This window comes from Tiliqua scincoides, chromosome 4, assembly GCF_035046505.1.
Source record: "Tiliqua scincoides isolate rTilSci1 chromosome 4, rTilSci1.hap2, whole genome shotgun sequence".
NCBI lineage: Eukaryota > Metazoa > Chordata > Lepidosauria > Squamata > Scincidae > Tiliqua > Tiliqua scincoides.
In genome coordinates, this window is record NC_089824.1 from 14,459,850 (window position 1) to 14,478,277 (window position 18,428).

Here is an 18,428-nt window from a genome sequence, read left to right on the forward strand (position 1 = left end):
GCTGGGCTAGGAAGCAGTGCTGGGGCTACTCAGGGTAAGGAACCTTGAGCTTCCTTACACCATGTAAGCCTCAGGCAGCCCAGATGGGTCTCCTCAGATCTGCACCTGCTATTGAGCATGCGCAGATTCGAGGAGTCCTTTGTCAAGTCTCCCAGGTCAGGAGGGGGGTTAGGATATGGCAGCAGGGCCTGCCAGAATCTCCACCCCCACCCGCCACGCCCCCCTCCCCACCACACCTTCCACCTGCCCTCCCCCCACCCAGGAACGTCTCCCTCCTGCCCAGGCTTACCTCTCTGCCGCCTAGTGCTCACCCGGAGCTCTGGGCGGCAGTCCGCCATTCTCCACCTGGTGCTGGCTCAGTACAGGGTCACACTTAGCCTGCTCCAGCACCGGACTGGTGTAGACTGTTGCAGGTGTGCCTTACGGCACTTTTGTGACAGTGCGCGCTGGCATGGGCCAGCACAGCCCACAATGGATCGAGCCCTAAGTCCTGCATTAATGTACTCTGGAATAACTTATCCTGCAGTTGCTTTTCAAGCAGGTGGCTGAATAAACTGTTCCTAATAGTTTCCTTTTCCAAAAAAAGAAAAATGCTTAAATGGCTACTTAGAATAGATCTGGATGAACTTATAAAACAGCTGTAACTCCACACATTACTACTGGAGAGGCAGTTATGGGGGCAAGGATGCAAAACTTGTGTATTCTACTGCACATGTGCACTCAGTAGTGCTTCTTTTTTAAACCAACACCCAAAAACGTCATCGAAAACCACAATAAGGACTGGGATTTACCAGAGGCAGGGCAATAGCAAAGTAATACGTAGGCAAATAAGGGCCCAATACTATCCAATTTTCTAGTGCTGGTGCCTTTGTGCCAGTGGGGTGTGCACTGCATCTTGTGGTGGAGGGGCAGTCACTGGGGCCTTACCATGGGTCTACATTGTGGCTACACCGGAGCTGGAAAGTTGGATAGGATCGGGCCCTAAGTTAACTAAAAAATAAAATGTATAAACCAGTGTTTCTCACACTGTGGGTTGGGACCCACTAGGTAGGTCATGAGCTAATTCCTGATGGGTCCCCATTCATTTCAATACAGTGATGCCTCACAAGACGAATGCCTCGCACAATGAAAAACTCGCAAGACGAAAGCGTTTTGTGATTTTTTTTGGTTACTCGCAAGATGAATTTTTCTATGGCCGTGCTTCGCAAGATGAATTTTTTTCCTTTTTTTTTTGGTTTGTTTTAAATCACACTTCGCAAGACGAAAATTTCGCAAAACGAAATGACTCACGGAACGAATTAATTTAGTCTTGCAAGGCACCGCTATATTTTATTTTGAATATATTAGACTGGATGGAATGTGACTAGGGAAATGTTACACATCTGTACTGTTAACAGGCTACTATGTATATGCTTTTAACAATGATAGTAAATAGAACTTATTCCTGGGCATGGGTAGGATTATAGCCTAGGATTTTAAAAAAATTTCCTGCTTGATGATGTCACTTTTGGTCATAACATCACATCCAGTGGGTCCTGACAGATTCTCATTCTAAAAAGTGGGTCCTGGTGCTAAAAGTTTGAGAACCACTGGTCTCAACAGCTCACTTTAGCAAGTTCTACAATAAATATGTTCAGATCTTTTTTGTGACTTCTGTGTTACCATCACTTCTGCTGTTGTTTCTACGTGAGTACTTTTCTTATGTAGAAACATGTTTTTCTCACATTTAAAAAAAATCTTTTAATAGAGCATTCACGTGAACATCACTGTCGAATTTTAGTGATCTGCCTGTCCTCCAGTGTTCTTGCAGGTCTGTTTTGTTACAATTTTTTTTGGCAAAAAACCAATTGTGGCACCAGACTCTCTAATGTGGACTGGCAAAGCACTAATAAACTGTTCCTTAGTTTGAAAAGCTTCCTGTTTGTAAGTTCTAGTCATTTTACTGTTGCATAGGTCAGTGCAGCAGGAGGACTTGCTGATCTTGCTTTTAGGTAAACATTATAAAAAGGATCTTGGCTATGGGGAAGGGCAGGGATGGGAACTTGAGTCCGGTGGCTCAAGTCCGAGTTACAAAAATATGTGTTTCTTGCTAACTTGTGTACACTTGAGTCACCTGTGTTGATGACTCCAGCACTGACTCAAGTCTGAGGCCACTGACTTGGCACTCAGTCCCCATGCACACAGACTTGAGTCTGTCTGTGCCTGGGTGTGCTTGCTTACTTTTTTGCAGCGTGAAAGATCACATGGGGCCATCATTCAGACCAGGTGAGCAAAATGGAAGTTCCAGTCAGGAGGCAGGAAAGGGTTAATGTTTTGCTTTCATAAGCAAAAGGGGGGAGACAGGAGCAGGCTTTCTTGTCCATCCCTGAAGGAACCAATGATCACTGAATGAGGGATGGGCAATTTGATTTTTTTCTTTGGATGAGGTAGGGCAGAAGGAGGAACCCAAGGGTGTCCTTGCTTTAGAATTGGCTGCTTGATGATGTCACTTTTGGTCATAACATCACATCCAGTGGGTCCTGACAGATTCTCATTCTAAAAAGTGGGTCCTGGTACTAAAAGTTTGAGAATGGAGGGGGAGAAAGAAGGCGGGAAAGCAGCAGAAGCTCTGGAGGGCCTCATAATGCCTTCGAAAGGCATGAAAAGCTCAGCTATCCATGCCTCCAGAGGGCAGGGGGTGTCCCCCGTATCCATGGATTCAGGTATCTGCAGCAGTTCCAGAACAGAACCCCTGTGGATACAGGGGCACACCTGTATTCTCAGACTGCAGGTGCAGTTCATGGGTTGAGAGTGCTTGTGCACCTCACATGATGGTGGCACTTCTTTAAGGAATATGGTGTGGAGGCTGTGCCTCACCTGCCTCCTCATCCACTGCATGTCCCTGGTGTGAAACTGGCAGGCAGATAAGTAATACGAGTATTTAAAGTAATAAATGAGAGAAGGTGGGAAGGAGGGAGGGAGGGAGCTATTGAGAGAGAGATGAATGCTAGCTGGAGGAAATCTTTGAAATGCCACCAGTGTCAATCTTGACTAAAGTTTCTTTTTCTTTTACTCAATTGCAAACTTTGCTATTTGTGGTTGGTTGAAGAAGAGCCTTATAACTTCACTTTGATGTCACATTCCTGGCTCAGTTTTTTGTCAGCTATGCAAGCAAAGAATGTATATCTTAGGAATGCAGACTGGCTGGAAAACATTTGCAAAAGCCCAAGTATTCTCACCACATGGCAAATCGGAACCCACTAATAATAATTAGTCAACAGTTGTGGAATGTTTTACACCAGGACAGTGTCAAATGTGAAACAGTGAAAATGTCCATACTATACCACAAATGTAAACCATTTTCAAAACAGCTGGCATTGCTGTTTCCCTTAAACTCTGTGAAATGTAGTTTTTCGTGGTTTGGGGGTTATTTGTTGTTTGAAACTCCGAGTCTGAGCCCCTTCCTGGAACAACAGTTCCCGGGTCACTTTGGCTAGACACGATGACGGTTTAACAAGCTTGAAACTGGTTTCAGTGTGTAATGTGGATATACCTGAGACAATGGAATGCGTGTTGAGTAATATGCATTTGTTGTGTTTTTAACTGTTTAGTTGGATTCTATTTGAGTTATTCATATTTGGGAGAGGATCATGCAAAACTGTCTTGGCAGCAAACAAAATTCAAGCCCAATAAACCCCGCCCCCATCATTATGGGCTGCCTTTTGTTCTTTATCATCTTACTCAATATTTAACATTGTAGAGATATTTTTGAGTTTTTAACATGTTTTGGTATAACCCTGTACCAAGTATACTGCACAAATTGAACTTTTAGTAGAAATAAATACCTAAACTGCAGACGACAGGTAGAGGGTTAGCCGAAAACCTCCTGGTGCCAGAGGTTGCATACAGAACACTGCCATTTGCGCCCCCCACAAGTGATATGCCAGCCTCTGCTCCTCTCTCTCTATCCAAGTCACTTCCATCCCACCTCAGAATGCCTGTTTGCCTTGACCCTGTGAGTCTTCTTTGCATCAGGGATTAAGCCACATGGTGAGTCCATCCATGTCACTCAGTAAAGCAATGGGGACCTCCTACATTCCATTCCTTGCAGTGACAGTCAATACTTGGCAGCTCTTATTCTTTCCCTCAGTAGAATGAAAAGATTGGCTTTTCCTCACTTCCCTGATATGAGTGTGGGGTTCATTCATTAATAGGCACAAATTATTTGTAGCTGCAGCAACTGTTACCCTGCACATGCCTGATCTCATCTGATCTCAGAAGCTAAGCAGGGCCAGGCCTGGTTAGTACTTGGATGGGAGACTACCTGAGAATACCGGGTGCTGTAGGCTTATACCATAGTCTTTCGAGACTGAAGGTTGCCAACCATTTGTAGCTGCAATATATTACATCAAAAGCACATGTCCTAATGTTGTTAAGCACAGTCTGTGAATAGTGTATCTGCAAGGAGGCGTTCACAACATAGTTAGCTCTGAAGTCTACACTCAAAGATGTTAGAATAATTTTCACTATCAGAGCATCGTAAGGATGTCCTGCAGTTAGCACAATTTCATGGGGGCTGGTGGAATTTGATTGTCTGATTGAGTAAGATGAAGGAAAATCCAGACAAGGCTTAGCTCCCTAAATATTGACTTAATAGGAAGGCTAGAGAGATTGGATCTCTTTAAAAACAAACAAACTTGCACCTCCCTTGCAAGAGGGAGGGGAGGAAGGGGCACCTTTTCTAATGAGCACAAAGGCACTGTATGGGCTAGTGACAGCCTTGCCTCCCTCTCCTTTAAACCATACAACAACCCTATGAGGGTAGATTAGGTTGAGCGAGTTGATGACCCAGGATCACCCAATGAGCATGATGGTTGAGCAGGAATTTGAACTCATAACTTTCTGGGCCAAGGCCAACATACTAGCCTTGTAACAACACCACACCAGTTCTTGCTAATGTTTGGGCACAATCCTAACCAACTTTTCAGCACTGAGGTAAGGACAATGGAACTCTGAGGTAAGGGAACAAACATTGCGTTACCTTGAGGAAGCCTCCGAGGCTGCCTCCCAACTGCAAGATGCAGCACCTGCCCCCACTGGCACAGTTATGCCAGTGCTGGAAAGTTGGTTAGGATTGCACCCTTTGTGCCTTAGCCTATAGACTAGAGAGATGAGATGATGGATCCCAGCCATTTATCTATGGTGACACCCCATCCAGCGCCAGCTGTAACTCCTTTCCTTGGAAAGGAAAGAGGAAGTCCTTTCTGTGGGAGCACAACCACTATTTTTCTTGGCATGGTCTACTAGATAGGTCAAGCCATTTCTTCACCTGCAGATAACTCAATGTGTCTCATCGTGTGTGCCCCCCCCCATCTTAATCCATCCTTAGGGCTGTGGTGCTTCAACATGCAACTGTACACTGTACATTTTGATGTTGTGCAGGTTTGCCTACATACCTTGAGGCTGGTGTCATGATGATTGCATAACTCTGCAAGCACCTGGATGTGAAGGTGATGGTAAACTCATCCTACTGCCAAGCTGTTTTGAGGAGCTGGGTGTTGGTTGTTGGCAGAGATTCATTGTAAATGAATGTCAGCAGGTGATATAGTTATCTAAGAATGTGGCTACGCTGATACAATAGTGGCAGCTTACTTCTGAGTAACTTCTGAGTGTCTCCACATATGCAAATGTCACCATTGCCACATACAAGAGGAGAAGATGGGGAAGAGAGCAATGCATTTCCTGTGTCTTCTTATGTCATTTTTGCCAGTGTAGCTAAAGTACGGATCCAGGAAACTCAGGTTCAACTTTCTATTGGAAGATGAAGCTTGCTGACTGACCTCAGGCAAACCACTATCTCAAAGCCTAAACAGTATCACACTGTTGGGGAGCTGGACACTGATGTTATTGTCTAACATACCCAAACATGAGATGACAATCAGTGACATTTTTACTCCACCAGTTATCTATCTGGATTTTACATGAGTAATAGACAGATTAATCTATTATGAAATTTAAATCTGCTCACAAGTGGCAAAATCTCAGTGCTGTGTGTTGATCTGTTCAACCACGTCCATCGTGAGATTAAATATTAACTTTTTTAAAAGGAAGTTGTTATATTCAACTCACTAACATATCTGAGCCCAATCCTGTGCCTGTCTACTCAGAAGTATTATAGTCAATGGGGCTTACTCTAAGTTAAGTATGGATGGAATTGCAGCCTCTGTTGCTTCAGAAGCTGCTGCAAGACAGGTTAGTTCAAAATAACGGAGTCTGCATGAAGCTGCCTTGTAAAACATTGGCCTGTACAATGTTCTAAAAGCACTGTCTACAGCAGGGATTTTCAGCCAACTCCGCTGGCAGAGGAAGAGGGACAGACAATTTGTTACTACAGGCAGTAGCCCTAAAAACAGAGCCACAGAACCTGGAAGAGTCTCCCGGATGCCAGAAGTGACATCACAAAGATGCAAAGACCATAGAAGTCAGTGTGCCATGAGAAGAAAAATGTTGAATATCACTGATCTACAGGCTGGTAGTGACTCCTAAAGATCTCAGGGAGGGGGTGTTTCTCATTACATACTAACTGGTCATTTTAAGTTGAGATTCCACTGTTTGAAGGTGGAACATTGGACATTTAGAGCATGTGTTCTATCATAGCTATGTAACTTTACTAACAGCAGGCAAAGAGCTTTCAGGAGAGCAGAGGCATAACTAGGGGGCAGGGGGATATGAACTAATGTACAAACTAAGGCTTCTGTAATCAGAATTGTCACTGAGAGAGAAATTCCTTTGTGGATTCTCAGGCCACATTCAAGAAGTCTAAAAACATCAGGAAACTTTTTAAAACTTCTTGAATGTGGTCTGAGAACCCACAAAGGAATTTATCTTTTAGTGACTCCTACTAGCGTCAGTTCTGTGGCGTCATAATTACTACATAGAATTGCTATGGAATGGCAGACCACTTAATCTATGTCTTCCATATTTCTGTCCCAACTCCTCCAGTTCAAGGTGACTGACAACAGTTTAAGAGAAAATAAATACACCACAAAAACAATATATAGGTGGGGCCTCTTTAGCCATGGGTTCAGCACCTGTGGATTTGACACAGCGCAGGTGCAAGACCCACACCGGAGAACCTGACCTGACCTCCCAGATGTGACTGGAAGCGCCTTCTGATCACATTCAGAGGTCCTCTTCACCTGCAGATTCCATTATGGGTTTTGGTACTTGCAGGTGGTCCAGGAATGGATCTCCCACGGATAACAAGGACCAACCTTTACTGAGTTAAATATAGATAAATATAAAACACATGAAAATTACTCTACATGTCCTGTTGTAGTCTGTTGGGAAGGGGCTATAGCTCAATGGCAGAATACCTGCCTTGCATGCAGAAAGTCCCCAGTGTCTCCAGGTGGGGCTGGAAAATTCGTGCCTGAAACCCTGAGGAGCTGCTGCCAGCCAGCGATTACAATACTGAGCTAGGTGGACTAGTTGTCTGACACAGTATATGGCAGCTTCCTATGTAGCCCTAGGAACTGCAAGTCAGGCCAAACAAGAAAAATCTGGGCAACACAGATGTGGAGAGATGTAGCTCACACAAGTCAACAGATGTTATCTGGAAAACAGGGATAGGCAAGTCAGGCATGGCTTGATTTGAGTCAAGTCATGAGTCTCCGATCCCTGTGACTTGACTTGAAAACGAGTCATAACGAGGGCACTTTCCAAGTCTCCCGGAGCGTTTTCGTGACTTGAAAAGACTCAAGTCGTTCCCTTTAAAAAGCCAGCCATGGAAAAAAAACCAGGCTGCTGCTGTGTGAGTCTGAGGTCTCTTTAAACACTCCCCTGACGTACCCGTCCCATCTGTAAACGAGGCGAGAGGGGGTGGGACAGACTGCAAGAGAGCAGGGACAGAAGTGGCAAAAGGGAAGAAGGTCATGTGCAGCAGCTGCAAGGCTTACCAGAACAACCCAATCCTTTGCAGCTCTACCTAGAAGTAGTCCCATTTTCACCGATTGTTCAGTGAGGCTTCCTCCCCCCAGTAACAATGGAGCCATGAGGAGCCAAGCATTGGAAAGTGTTCTTGCTATGAACTGCCTGCTCCCTGGCTTCTCTGCCTCCTCCCCGTCCGAGGACATTAAGGAGACACCACAGGCCAAAACAAGGCGGATAGGATTTGGCACATATACCTGCTGCCAAGATCCACATCCTGAGACCCAGTCCTTGCCTCCTGCCCTCCCCTGATTCTCCCAGAAACTCCCTCTGCCCTTCCCATCCACAAAAGGCCCCCCACAGCAGATTTGAGCTTAACTGTGAATTAAGAGCCCAATCCTGTGGTCCACGGCATGACTCTGTGCCACGGAACACAGTCACAAACGTGCCATAAGGCACGTTTGCAGGGCTCACCACTGGGCTCCCGCTGGTGCTGGCTGGTGCTAGCCGGTGCTGGGCTAGCGCCGGGCAGTGGCCCAGGTTCTGCGGCTTGGTGGTCTCCTGGACCACCGGGCTGCAGAATGGGACAGGGGTGTGGGGGAGGCGTTCCGGGGAGGAGGGAGGCCGGTGGAGGCAGGCGGGAGGCGTGCCAGGGGGGAGGGAGAGAGGCGGATCCGTGGAGCTGAGCTCCACAGGATCCAGGGCGCTCGTGGAGTAGCCCCATTGCGGGGCTGTTTACATTACTTGGGGGAAGGGGACGAACGTCCCCTTCTCCTGAGGAGCCTCCTGCAGTAGCACAGGAGGCGCAGGATTCGGTGGCAGCCCTTTTCTTTTCTTTTCTTTTCTTTTTTTTGGAATACTTTATTTATAGCGGCAGCCCTTTTCGATGCTGCCAACCCTGGGCGCTCCAGACAGCTCAAGATTGGGCTGCCCGGCAGTTGTTCTCAAACTGTGGATCTGGGACACACACACACCCCCAGTGGTTTGTGACCCAATTTTTGGTGGTTTGTGAAACTGACAGGGCAGATTATTCTATGAGCATCAAGACTTAAAGAAGCTGCTGGTGGGGGTGGGAGGTGGGGAAATCATTGCTACCCAACCATTATAGCCACACTCCTTGGCATCAGGCAGCAGCCTCTAGGGCCTTTAAAAGGTTTGAGAACCACTGAGTTAAGGAATGCTGAGAACTCCCACTGAAATAAAAAGCTTAAGACTTTGACTGGATCATGTGCCCCAAATGCACAATCACAAAATACTGGGTGGTGTTTTCCATCTGTCCTGGAGTGCAGACAGGCTGTTCATTTTCAGCAGTGCCAAATTTTCCTCACTGGAAAACGTCAACCAGTTTGTCAGTGAAAAGAATCAGCTTTGCTTACCTTGAAGCTCAGGCAGCGAACAGCCTTCTTCCGAAAATGTAGTTGGTAGCAATTATTCAAATGCATCCAGGAAATGAAGGCCCGTGACAAGGAGGCAAAACCTTGGAATGGGGGGGGGGAAGTATAGCAAAGACACAGGAGGATTAATCAGAACCTTGCTTAGTAACCCATAAAGGTCCAACGTGCTTCTTTGCCTGGCTTGCATCATCAACAGAAATCTGCAGGTGAAGCATGTCACAAAGCCTGCACAGCAAAAGGCCAGTTTACACTTCCGTTCACTAAGTGAGGAGCAGAGGCTGGTAAAATGGGGGGGGGTCCCTAATGCTCTGATTAGAGAGGATTATCTTCCTTGAGCTATGAAAAGTTAATCCTCTCCTTATTTTTATAAGAGTAATTATAAACCTGCATGATTACAAAATGTACTTAATGACTAAAGGAGCCCGGAAAAGATGTTTCGTGTGTGGATGAAGGTGACACAAAAGGAGTCATAACTCCTGTAGCTTTAATAGTTAACAGTCAGCCTTGTGGACCTGGTACAAATTTAGAACACCCCCACCCCCCAAAAAAGACCATGACTCTCTGCTTTGAAAAACTGCAAGATTGATTGGCATCCTCTGGCTTCTTTCTGTTTCCTTTCAGCTGCTTATATTTTGGGCTACCTAGTATATATGTGCAGTCAGACATGGCAGTATGGCTTGTATTTATATTAGTTATAAATAAATGACAAATATTCATTGAATAGCACTTTCTGTCCCTGGAATCTAGTGATAGTTCATCTGTGCACAATGGAGACCAAAGGCCAACTCATGTACTCACACCATATTCTGGGGCCTATAAATCCTGTCAGCACCCCTGGCTCTCTCTGTCCCCCGAGGTCACAACACCTCTTATTATTTAGATGCTTGTCCCCTCCTGCCTGCACACAGGAAATATCAACAGGAACTAAGAAACTCTGGGATTTGTAGGTCTTGAAAAGGCATGTCACACATAGGTTGGCACACTTTTCTCTCTTCTCCAAGACCTAGAATTCCCTAAACAAGCTCTCTCTTTGGACTGGTTTGGATGATACTTTAAGTCCAGGGCTGGTCCCGTACAAGATCAGATTGTGCACTCATGTTGTGTGCACATCCGGTCCCTTCTCCTCACTTCCTGGTAATTTCTGTCAGCATGTGAAGGAAGTTAATCCAAACCTAGTTAGGTTTAGATGCCCTTGTAGAGGGTAGGGAAACTGACAAAAAAAGGGGAAGGGTCAGAGCAGGTGTGCACTGTGAGCTTGAACATCCACAATCACATGGGACCAACTCCAGACCAGTGGCGGGCCTAGGGGGGGCAGGGGCGCAAATGCCCCGAGTGTAGTGTCTGTGCGGCATTGCAGACCAGTCAGAAAGCCTTTGAGGCTTCTGACACGGTCTTAAACAGTACTTCTGGAAAACCACACTAGACCGTGTGGGAAGGTTCACAAGGCTTTCCAACCGGTCTGCAACATTGTGCAAGGCTTCATTATGCTGTGTAAGTATGGGGGGGGGGGGCATGGTGCGGGGGGCAGTGTAGACCTTTGCCCTGGAACGCTTAGAGGGGCAGGTCTGTTACTATTCCAGAATTAAAGTATGGTATTGTCCAAAATGGCTCTTACTCTGTTCTAGAGGAGGGTCATGGCCAGCTGCTCACCCAGACTGTTGCTTATTCTGTTCTAGCACTGCTTCTGACTGGTTTCAACAAATCTCACAGTATCTTACAAGATACGAACACCATGTATAGATACAGGGAAACAAAGCTGGCAGGAACATCAAGTACAACCTACAACTGAAACTTTTCCTCCTGCCAATAGGCTTACAGTCCACACTGCTGTCCACCTGCGGTCTCGAAGGCCTGGTAAACGGTCTCTTGGCTCGTACTTGGACCCTGTCTGCACCTGACAAAACTAAACAATTCTGTGCTCACAAAATACAGTAATCATGTATGTCAATAACAGAAATTGTAATTTGGATAGAAATGCACAAATAAACACGGTAACTGAGAATGCTTTATTTAGAATCAGATATTTGATCATTTGCAGAATCTGGAATATTTTGCAAGCTGAAGAATGGTGGCAGGAAGTAAGATAGGGATTGGGTGAGCAGTATGAGTGTCTGGGTAAAGGAAGCTACGTTGGATGAATAGGCAATCAAGCAAACTACAGACGCTACATCTCTGCCTCCAGCTTTTCTAATGTCTTTCTGCACTCCCAGAGGCTAGAAACTAGCTCTTTTCTGTTCCTCTTTAATGAAAACCGAGATTCCATGCCTGCGCATTCAGAAGACCAGTTAAACAGCCTTTTTCTCATCAAGAAAGATCAGCCTCTTGTAAATAAAAAGTAATGATAAGGTGCTGCCTTTGTTTGGCAACAATAGTGGCCCTATGTGACCTTTAGGGCCATTTTGAAAGACAAGCCATTCAAGATCCAAACATGATAGACACAAACTTGGATAGCTGTCTTGCTCACTGGGTGCAACTGTTTTGCTGAATACGCAATGAATGAAAATGGAAGCATCCAGTTTATGGGGGAAAGGGAAAATGAAGAACTCACCTGAGTTCCCTGTTTAAACTAAAAAGGGCTAAAGGAAAAGAACTGGTCTCCTTCCATCAGGACCATGATCCCAATTTAGTGGGGGGGGGGGATGGGGATAGGGATGACAATCATATTTTTTTTAATCTATTACAGATCTCTATGAACTTGTCTAGTTAGGCCTGTCTCAAAATACTGTGTAACAACGGTGACCTTGATCTTTGCCTCTTGTTATCTCCCCTTTGCGGTTACCAGTTACAGATAGCTCCATGAGGAGGCAGGTGGATTCAAACTTCACGGAGGGGTTTGTCACATGACAGCCAAGTTGTCTGCAGCTTGCATCACACTGATTGCAAGAGAGTTTTTTTTTTACTCTCCTAAGAGTAGTCATCAAAGGGGAAGAAAGCTATCATGTGATGAGATCATTACCTTGGGGATAGGCTGTTGGGAAGGTTGTCTGAAATTGAACACTAGGAGGGAATAACCCAGGTGACTCAACAGAGGGTGACCGATAGCATCAGGCTTTAGGTTATCTAGTGACAGCTGAAATGAAATTAATCAACACTGGAGGAGCTTAGCTGAAAGTTGCTTCTGGTGCTATTTTCCCACTGACATAGATTTTAACACCTCTTCAGACATTTCTGATTTTGTTCCTCTGCATTTTCACCTGTTTCTACTTTTTTTGTCTATTTATATGAACATTTCTACCTCACTTTCTCGTCCCAATATGAGATGTTCAAATGGACCGACAAGCATAAATGTTAAAAATAGTAATCACAGGAAGACTTGTTTTCTTATTCTGAGATCCTACATCAGGGAGAAGCTTTTGGTGAGAGTCTAGTTAGCAACTTTTAACTAAAACTAAAAGGGGAAATCAAGTAATTTATCTATTAATTAGCCACATGACAAAGGGGGTAACAAGCAACATAATGACTAGAACCCTTCACAGTGTTCTGTTGGAATGGGAGTGCCCACACATAGAATGCCACAAGTGTGCCAGGGAGCCCCCTCCAGCCACAGACCATAGCCCCACCCTCCACTCTCTCTGTGGAGAGCTTACATCTGTGTAGACAAATCCTATCTGTGGGAGAGTGGGGGCAGGACTACAGAACAGAAGCAGGCTTGCTGATGCACTCATGCGACTTCCTTCCATGTGCTTCCTCTCCATGGAAAGAGAACTTACTGCAGGGTGTAGTTGGTCAACAGATGTGGGCAACAGTCCACAAAAATGAGTTGAAGAGAATGATATGTGCCATCTTCCTCATTATCTGATTGGTTTCCCCAACTTGTCACTCAATAAATGCAGACCCTGGAGATTCCTGTTCCAGGATCTCTTGACAGTTAGGCTCAGGCTCCAGATGAGGTCTGGGTCAAAAACCAACCCTTCTGATCTGGCTGGTCCTTGTTCACCAGGATCAGAACTACTGTTCAGAGCAGGGTCAGCCCATCCCTGAGGTCAACTGAAGCAATTGCCTCCACCAGGAGTTTGGTGGGAGTGACCATCTCTGTTCTCCTACTTGCCTCCAGTGCTCCACCTTCTACTCCCTGGATTAGAAAAGAAAGAGGAGGGCAGAAAGGAGGAGGGGAGGAGCTTGCTGAGCTAGGACAATGGTGTGTGGGAGAAGCAGATATGGGCACATCTGGATAAGGAGGAGTTGGATTTGGCATGTCAGCCCAGGCATCGAGGCTGGCCCTGAGAGTAGTCAGGATGGTTTCACATGACAATCAGAAAATGAGGATAAGGCCAAACCAAAATTCATAAGGTTATGGGCTGGACACATACACAAACACACAAACACACCATAGTCGAAAGTGGTCTGAGTGAGGTTTCAATTCCTATGGTGTATTCACTGCCATCTGTGATCAGGCAGGTCTTTGAAACAATACAGAGATCAAAAAACCTTTTCACCAGTACAAAGGTGGGCAGAGTGTGCGTGCCATAAACAACTCTCTTTCAAACTACCCCTGCCTCTTGGAAGAAACTATCCTCTGTCTGCAGCCTACACTATGCCTAAGACATTGTAAAAGGCCACACAGGACTGAATCCAAGGCATTGACAAAAATGATCATGGTCATCAGTCCCCAGACTACTCCTGTCATTCTTCACTACTGGGTGCTAGTTGCACTAGTCGACCCCACTTTAAGAAGGAGTCATAAAATTCAAAGATTTACATTTATAACCTTTAGCACTTGGCTTCTGAGACTTTGTTTTGAGTCACACATAACACCTTGTACAGCAGGGGCCAGCTGTTGCAACTCCGCAAGTCAGCAGATCCATCAGCGCCCCGGGAGAAAGGGTGACAGCATGACTGGATTGTGGCAGTCAGACTTCTGTGGGAGTGTTGATCTCCCCACGCTCTTATATAAAGCAAATCAAGGCCACCCTCTTCTCCTCTCCTCATACAGAGCAAAAAGAAGACCTGCATGTTCAAATCACGTATATCTTTAACAAGGGAAACACGATGGTAACAAGCAATGCAACAAGGCATGAAGACAAATATAAAAAGAGCTCACGCTGTATCCCTTAGTTGTGGGGCAAGCAATCCTGGTTTCACAACTAAAATGATGGGTGTGCACACCAATAATCAAATCCTGGCTCAGCTGTCAGCCTTGCATTTCCTTCATGTTTCAGGTGGACTTGCTGTCCTTGGCCAAATTGGGCCACATTCAAATTATTGCACTCCTCCATTTCTCCACTCCTCAAGTTCCTGCACTCCTCCTGCACTCCTCCATTTCTTTGTTGCCCTATTATTGCCCTATTATTAACTGTAGTTATTTTGAAAGGAAACTGAAAGAAACGCTTGTTCTAAAGCAGGGACGTGTGGTGGGTGGGGAGGCAGGTGAGCCAGAGCCTCCCCACTGGAGTCCTTCAAAAAGTGCAGCTGCTGCCATGTGAGGTGCTCAAGCACACTCAACGCATGCGCAAAAGCGCATGGGTTGAGTGTACTTGAGTACCTCACACAGTGGCGGCAGTGGAGAGTGGAACTTTTCCAATGGAGAGTGGAACAGTGGAGAGTGGAGTGCGGCCACATTATTCTGGAGAGTGGAACTTTTCTTGGGGACAACACAGAAGGGCAGCCAGTGATCACTGTGCAAGCTGGCTTCTGCTTCAAACTTGCACAATGTCTTTGGGTTTTCCCCACTGCTTGACCCTGGAGAAGAAAGTTACCTTTGGCCTGGATGCAGCGAGGGTGCCTCTAGAGAAACACCACTGCTCTGAAAATTCAACATATGTTTTCCCCTAGCAATTATTTCCTGCCTTTTCTACTTACTGGCTCTAGAGTCTTATACAGACTGAATTTCAAAATGTAGACACCAGGTTTCTCACTGGTCCCTCATCTGAATAGCATTTGAGTTTAACGTATTATTTTATACACATCACTTGTAGCAAAAGCCTCAAATCTATTTTTCTGATGGAAAACCTTCAGGAGGGGGCAACTTACAGCGGAGAAGCTGCAAGGCGGTGGGCTGGAGTTTCTTTAACCATTTCTCCTGCCCCACTGCTTCTCAGTAACTTTTCCCCTGCTATATTCTAAATGCCTATTGGGATTTTGTTAAAGATACATGCATGTAATTTGTGATTCTGCTCTGTGTTAAGTAAGAGTTAGCTCCAGTAGTGCCCTGCTATGCACATACCTGGGCACAAAAAAATAAAAATAAAGTATGAGTTGATGAACCTCTGAATCAGAACAGGAATGAGCCAAAAGAGTCAACAACCTCTGGCAAGATCAGGGCTCTTGATTCATCCCAGGATGAATTACAACAGGGTTGTCATCCCTGATGGATAGAGTTTAAGATTCCATAGAGAACTACAGCAGCCTATGATTTACCCAGGACCACCAGCAACAGGATATGACTACGGCCTGCTCTACAGATTCATTAGAAGTAGGTGGTGGAGTCCTGTGGGGGTCAAATGAACTGCCCACCAGCAGAGACTGCTGGTGGGGGAGAATTTTGCTCAGAGTCCTCCCCAGATAAGAGATTCTGCAGGGCTGGAAGAACACCTAGAGGGCAATTGAAACATCTCTATGCAAATTTATACTGTGATAACACACACTTCTGGAAAACAACATCTGATTGGGAGTTGTGTAAGGCAGTTGCTCATGAAATGCCTGAAGGTGAACTTCACCTTGATCAGAAATCTGGATGGGCTGGTCCAAGACTCAGCACTCCAGGACAACCCACTCAGGGACTACAAAACCTCTTAGGGTCAGCAGCAAGGGACTCTCACCCCAACCATTCTTGATTTTTGTGGCAAGTCCTTTCTCATGGTGTGAGTGTGTTTTGCTTTGCTCCAATTGCTGCTGCTGCTGCTGCCTGGCCAGCTGAGCAAGAAGACCCCAGTGCTGCCAGGGCAAAAGTTTCCATTTCCAGGGATTGTGCAACAAGGGAGCCAGGCTGATCAGCAGCAACAACAACAAGCCTCCCTCCCTCCCTGGCTCAAGAAGACACCCAAGAGCTGCAATAAACAAAGCCACGTGTCCCCTCCCTGATCGGAGGGAGGAGCCACCGCTGGCTCTTCCGGCAACAAAGAGCAGCAGCAGCCCGCAGATAAATACAGCCACAGCCAGTGCCAGGGCAGAGAAACTGACCGGGAGGGAGGGAGAGCTTGCCAAGGCGATCAGCGGGGAGCCTTCGGTTCTGGGCGCAGGGACAAGGGATCTTCCTGGAGAGCACCCAGCCCTTGGCTTTGGAGACTGCAAAGGCTGCACCCCTCGACTGGCAAGGATGCCTTTCCTAGGGCAGGACTGGCGATCCCCGGGGCAGAACTGGGTGAAGACGGCGGACGGCTGGACCAGGTTTCTGGGCGAGAAGGACAAGGACGGCAGCCTCGGGGGCGATCGGAGGAGGTGAGGATGCTCCAGTGGTGCGCTGCGCCTGGCCACGATTGCGCTCGTCTAGGGAGCCTGGGGCGGGGGCGGGGGCGATCGCAGAAGGGGTGCCCCCCCGCCCTGTCTACATACTTACAGTCCTTGCCCATGATGCTGCTGCTGCTGCTGATGATGATGATGAGGGCTGAGGTTGCTTCCCAAGCTCCCACCTGTTTGTGCGCCTTTGTTTATGCGCCCGGGGTTGTAGAGTCACTGGGATGAGACCTGGAGAAGGAAAGCCTCTCACCTGGAGGAGAAGGGAGTCGAGAGGGAGGGAGCAGTGATTTCCCCCCTCCCTGCCATGCAACAATAGGTGTGTTGCTTGCTCCAGGTGTGACCCCCCCCTCCCCGGCTCATTTCCACTTCCAAGTTCTGTTTTTGACTCCAGATGATGGGAACCTCTTTCTCTAGCTATGGTGGAGAGAAAAAAAAAATCTCTCTGGTAGTTGAACCAGAGCAGCAGTTCTGTTTATTTAAGTGTGCTGTAGGCAGAGATGGCGATGATGTTTTTACAGCACTTCAGTGTGCACGGCATAGGCAGGCTTCTCTGTGATGATCAAGCAGCTGTAGTAGGGATGGTCACAATTCCCAGGCTTAAGAGCTGCCTCCTAAAACCTTCAGATGTCTGAAGAGAGAGACCAGGGAATACCACCCCTGCTGCCACTCTTCCCTATACAGCTATACCCGCTTTGAAGTTTGCCCCTCCCTTTTCCCTGGGGCTGCCACCCAGACCAAACTTTACCAGGCAAACTTGAACGTTGTCCTTTTGGGACAGTGGCCAGAACTGATACTCAGACCAGGGGAAAAAAATCCCCTCCTGACTCATATGTGCTGTTAGTGCTCATGCATGCGCAAGCACAGTGCATGCCTAGGCACGAAGAAGCCACACGGGCAACTTTGTAGCTAGAGGGGGTGCAAAGCACTAAGTTTTGCAGGCATCTGGATGTGCTGTGCAAGAGGCCCCTCGCCCTGCCCTTTGGAGCCAGGTGTACCACCTCTGTTTTGCTCCCACTGCCTGGAATGACTCTGAAAGGAAGGGGGAGTGGCCACTTGCACAGCGCATTCAGGAACCTGCAGAATTAGTGCTCTGCACCAGCTCTAGCTATGCCACTGCCCGTGGGGCTGGCACAGCATTTGTACCAAAGCTCACTTGTGGGTACTATAAAAACAGTGATGTATGAATGCAAGTGCTTGCACACTGTGCTGCTGTGTTGAGCTCTGCCCCTTCAGAAGAGGATGGTGGAGGCATTATGGCCGCTATCATTTTGTGGGGTAAATTTGGTAAGACCCTGAGTGTCTCCCAGCTTCTGTGTAGGCAAAGCAGCTGGCTTGGAGTCCAAACTTCTCCCCAGTCAAGTGGCTGCCTGCAGGCCTGCTCTAGGCCATCTAGGTAGTTCAGGGGCATTTGTGGGGCGACTACCAACACAGGCAGGCCTGGACACAGAACACCAGGTTCTACAGGCCCCTCTTCATATACTACAGAGCATATGCCCTTGGTTCCCTTTTTTCTTTTAGGCTTATTTTCCTGTGGAAAATTCTGCACGTGCTCAGAGGCCAGAATTGGGGGGACAGAAAAAATTGCCTTATCCTGTTGCCACCACCCATTTCTCATTCTCTCACACCCACTCAATTTCTTCTTCTCCCAAAACCAAACTTCTCCAAACCAAAACAAATTTGGTTTGACTACTATTCTTTTCTTCCTTCAGAAAAAACATGCATATGATTGCG

At 46.7% G+C, this 18,428-nt stretch overlaps 1 protein-coding gene and 1 pseudogene across 2 annotated transcripts in view; both read left to right on the forward strand.

The window, feature by feature from the left end:
• The first annotated feature begins 4,208 nt into the window (after positions 1-4,208).
• LOC136650372 (5S ribosomal RNA) lies at positions 4,209-4,328 on the forward strand (annotated as a pseudogene).
• A 12,211-nt stretch (positions 4,329-16,539) lies between these two features.
• FBXO32 (F-box protein 32) overlaps positions 16,540-18,428 on the forward strand; it is a 29,759-nt gene continuing 27,870 nt past the window's right edge. Inside the window, exon 1 of one of the 2 annotated variants that reach the window (XM_066623906.1) lies at positions 16,540-16,679. In XM_066623906.1, coding sequence (XP_066480003.1) covers positions 16,558-16,679 — 122 coding nt within the window. In that variant the 5' untranslated portion in view covers positions 16,540-16,557. Of the gene's footprint in view, positions 16,680-17,899; positions 17,982-18,428 lie in introns of those variants that run through there. The other variant, XM_066623908.1, reaches the window with a different exon arrangement.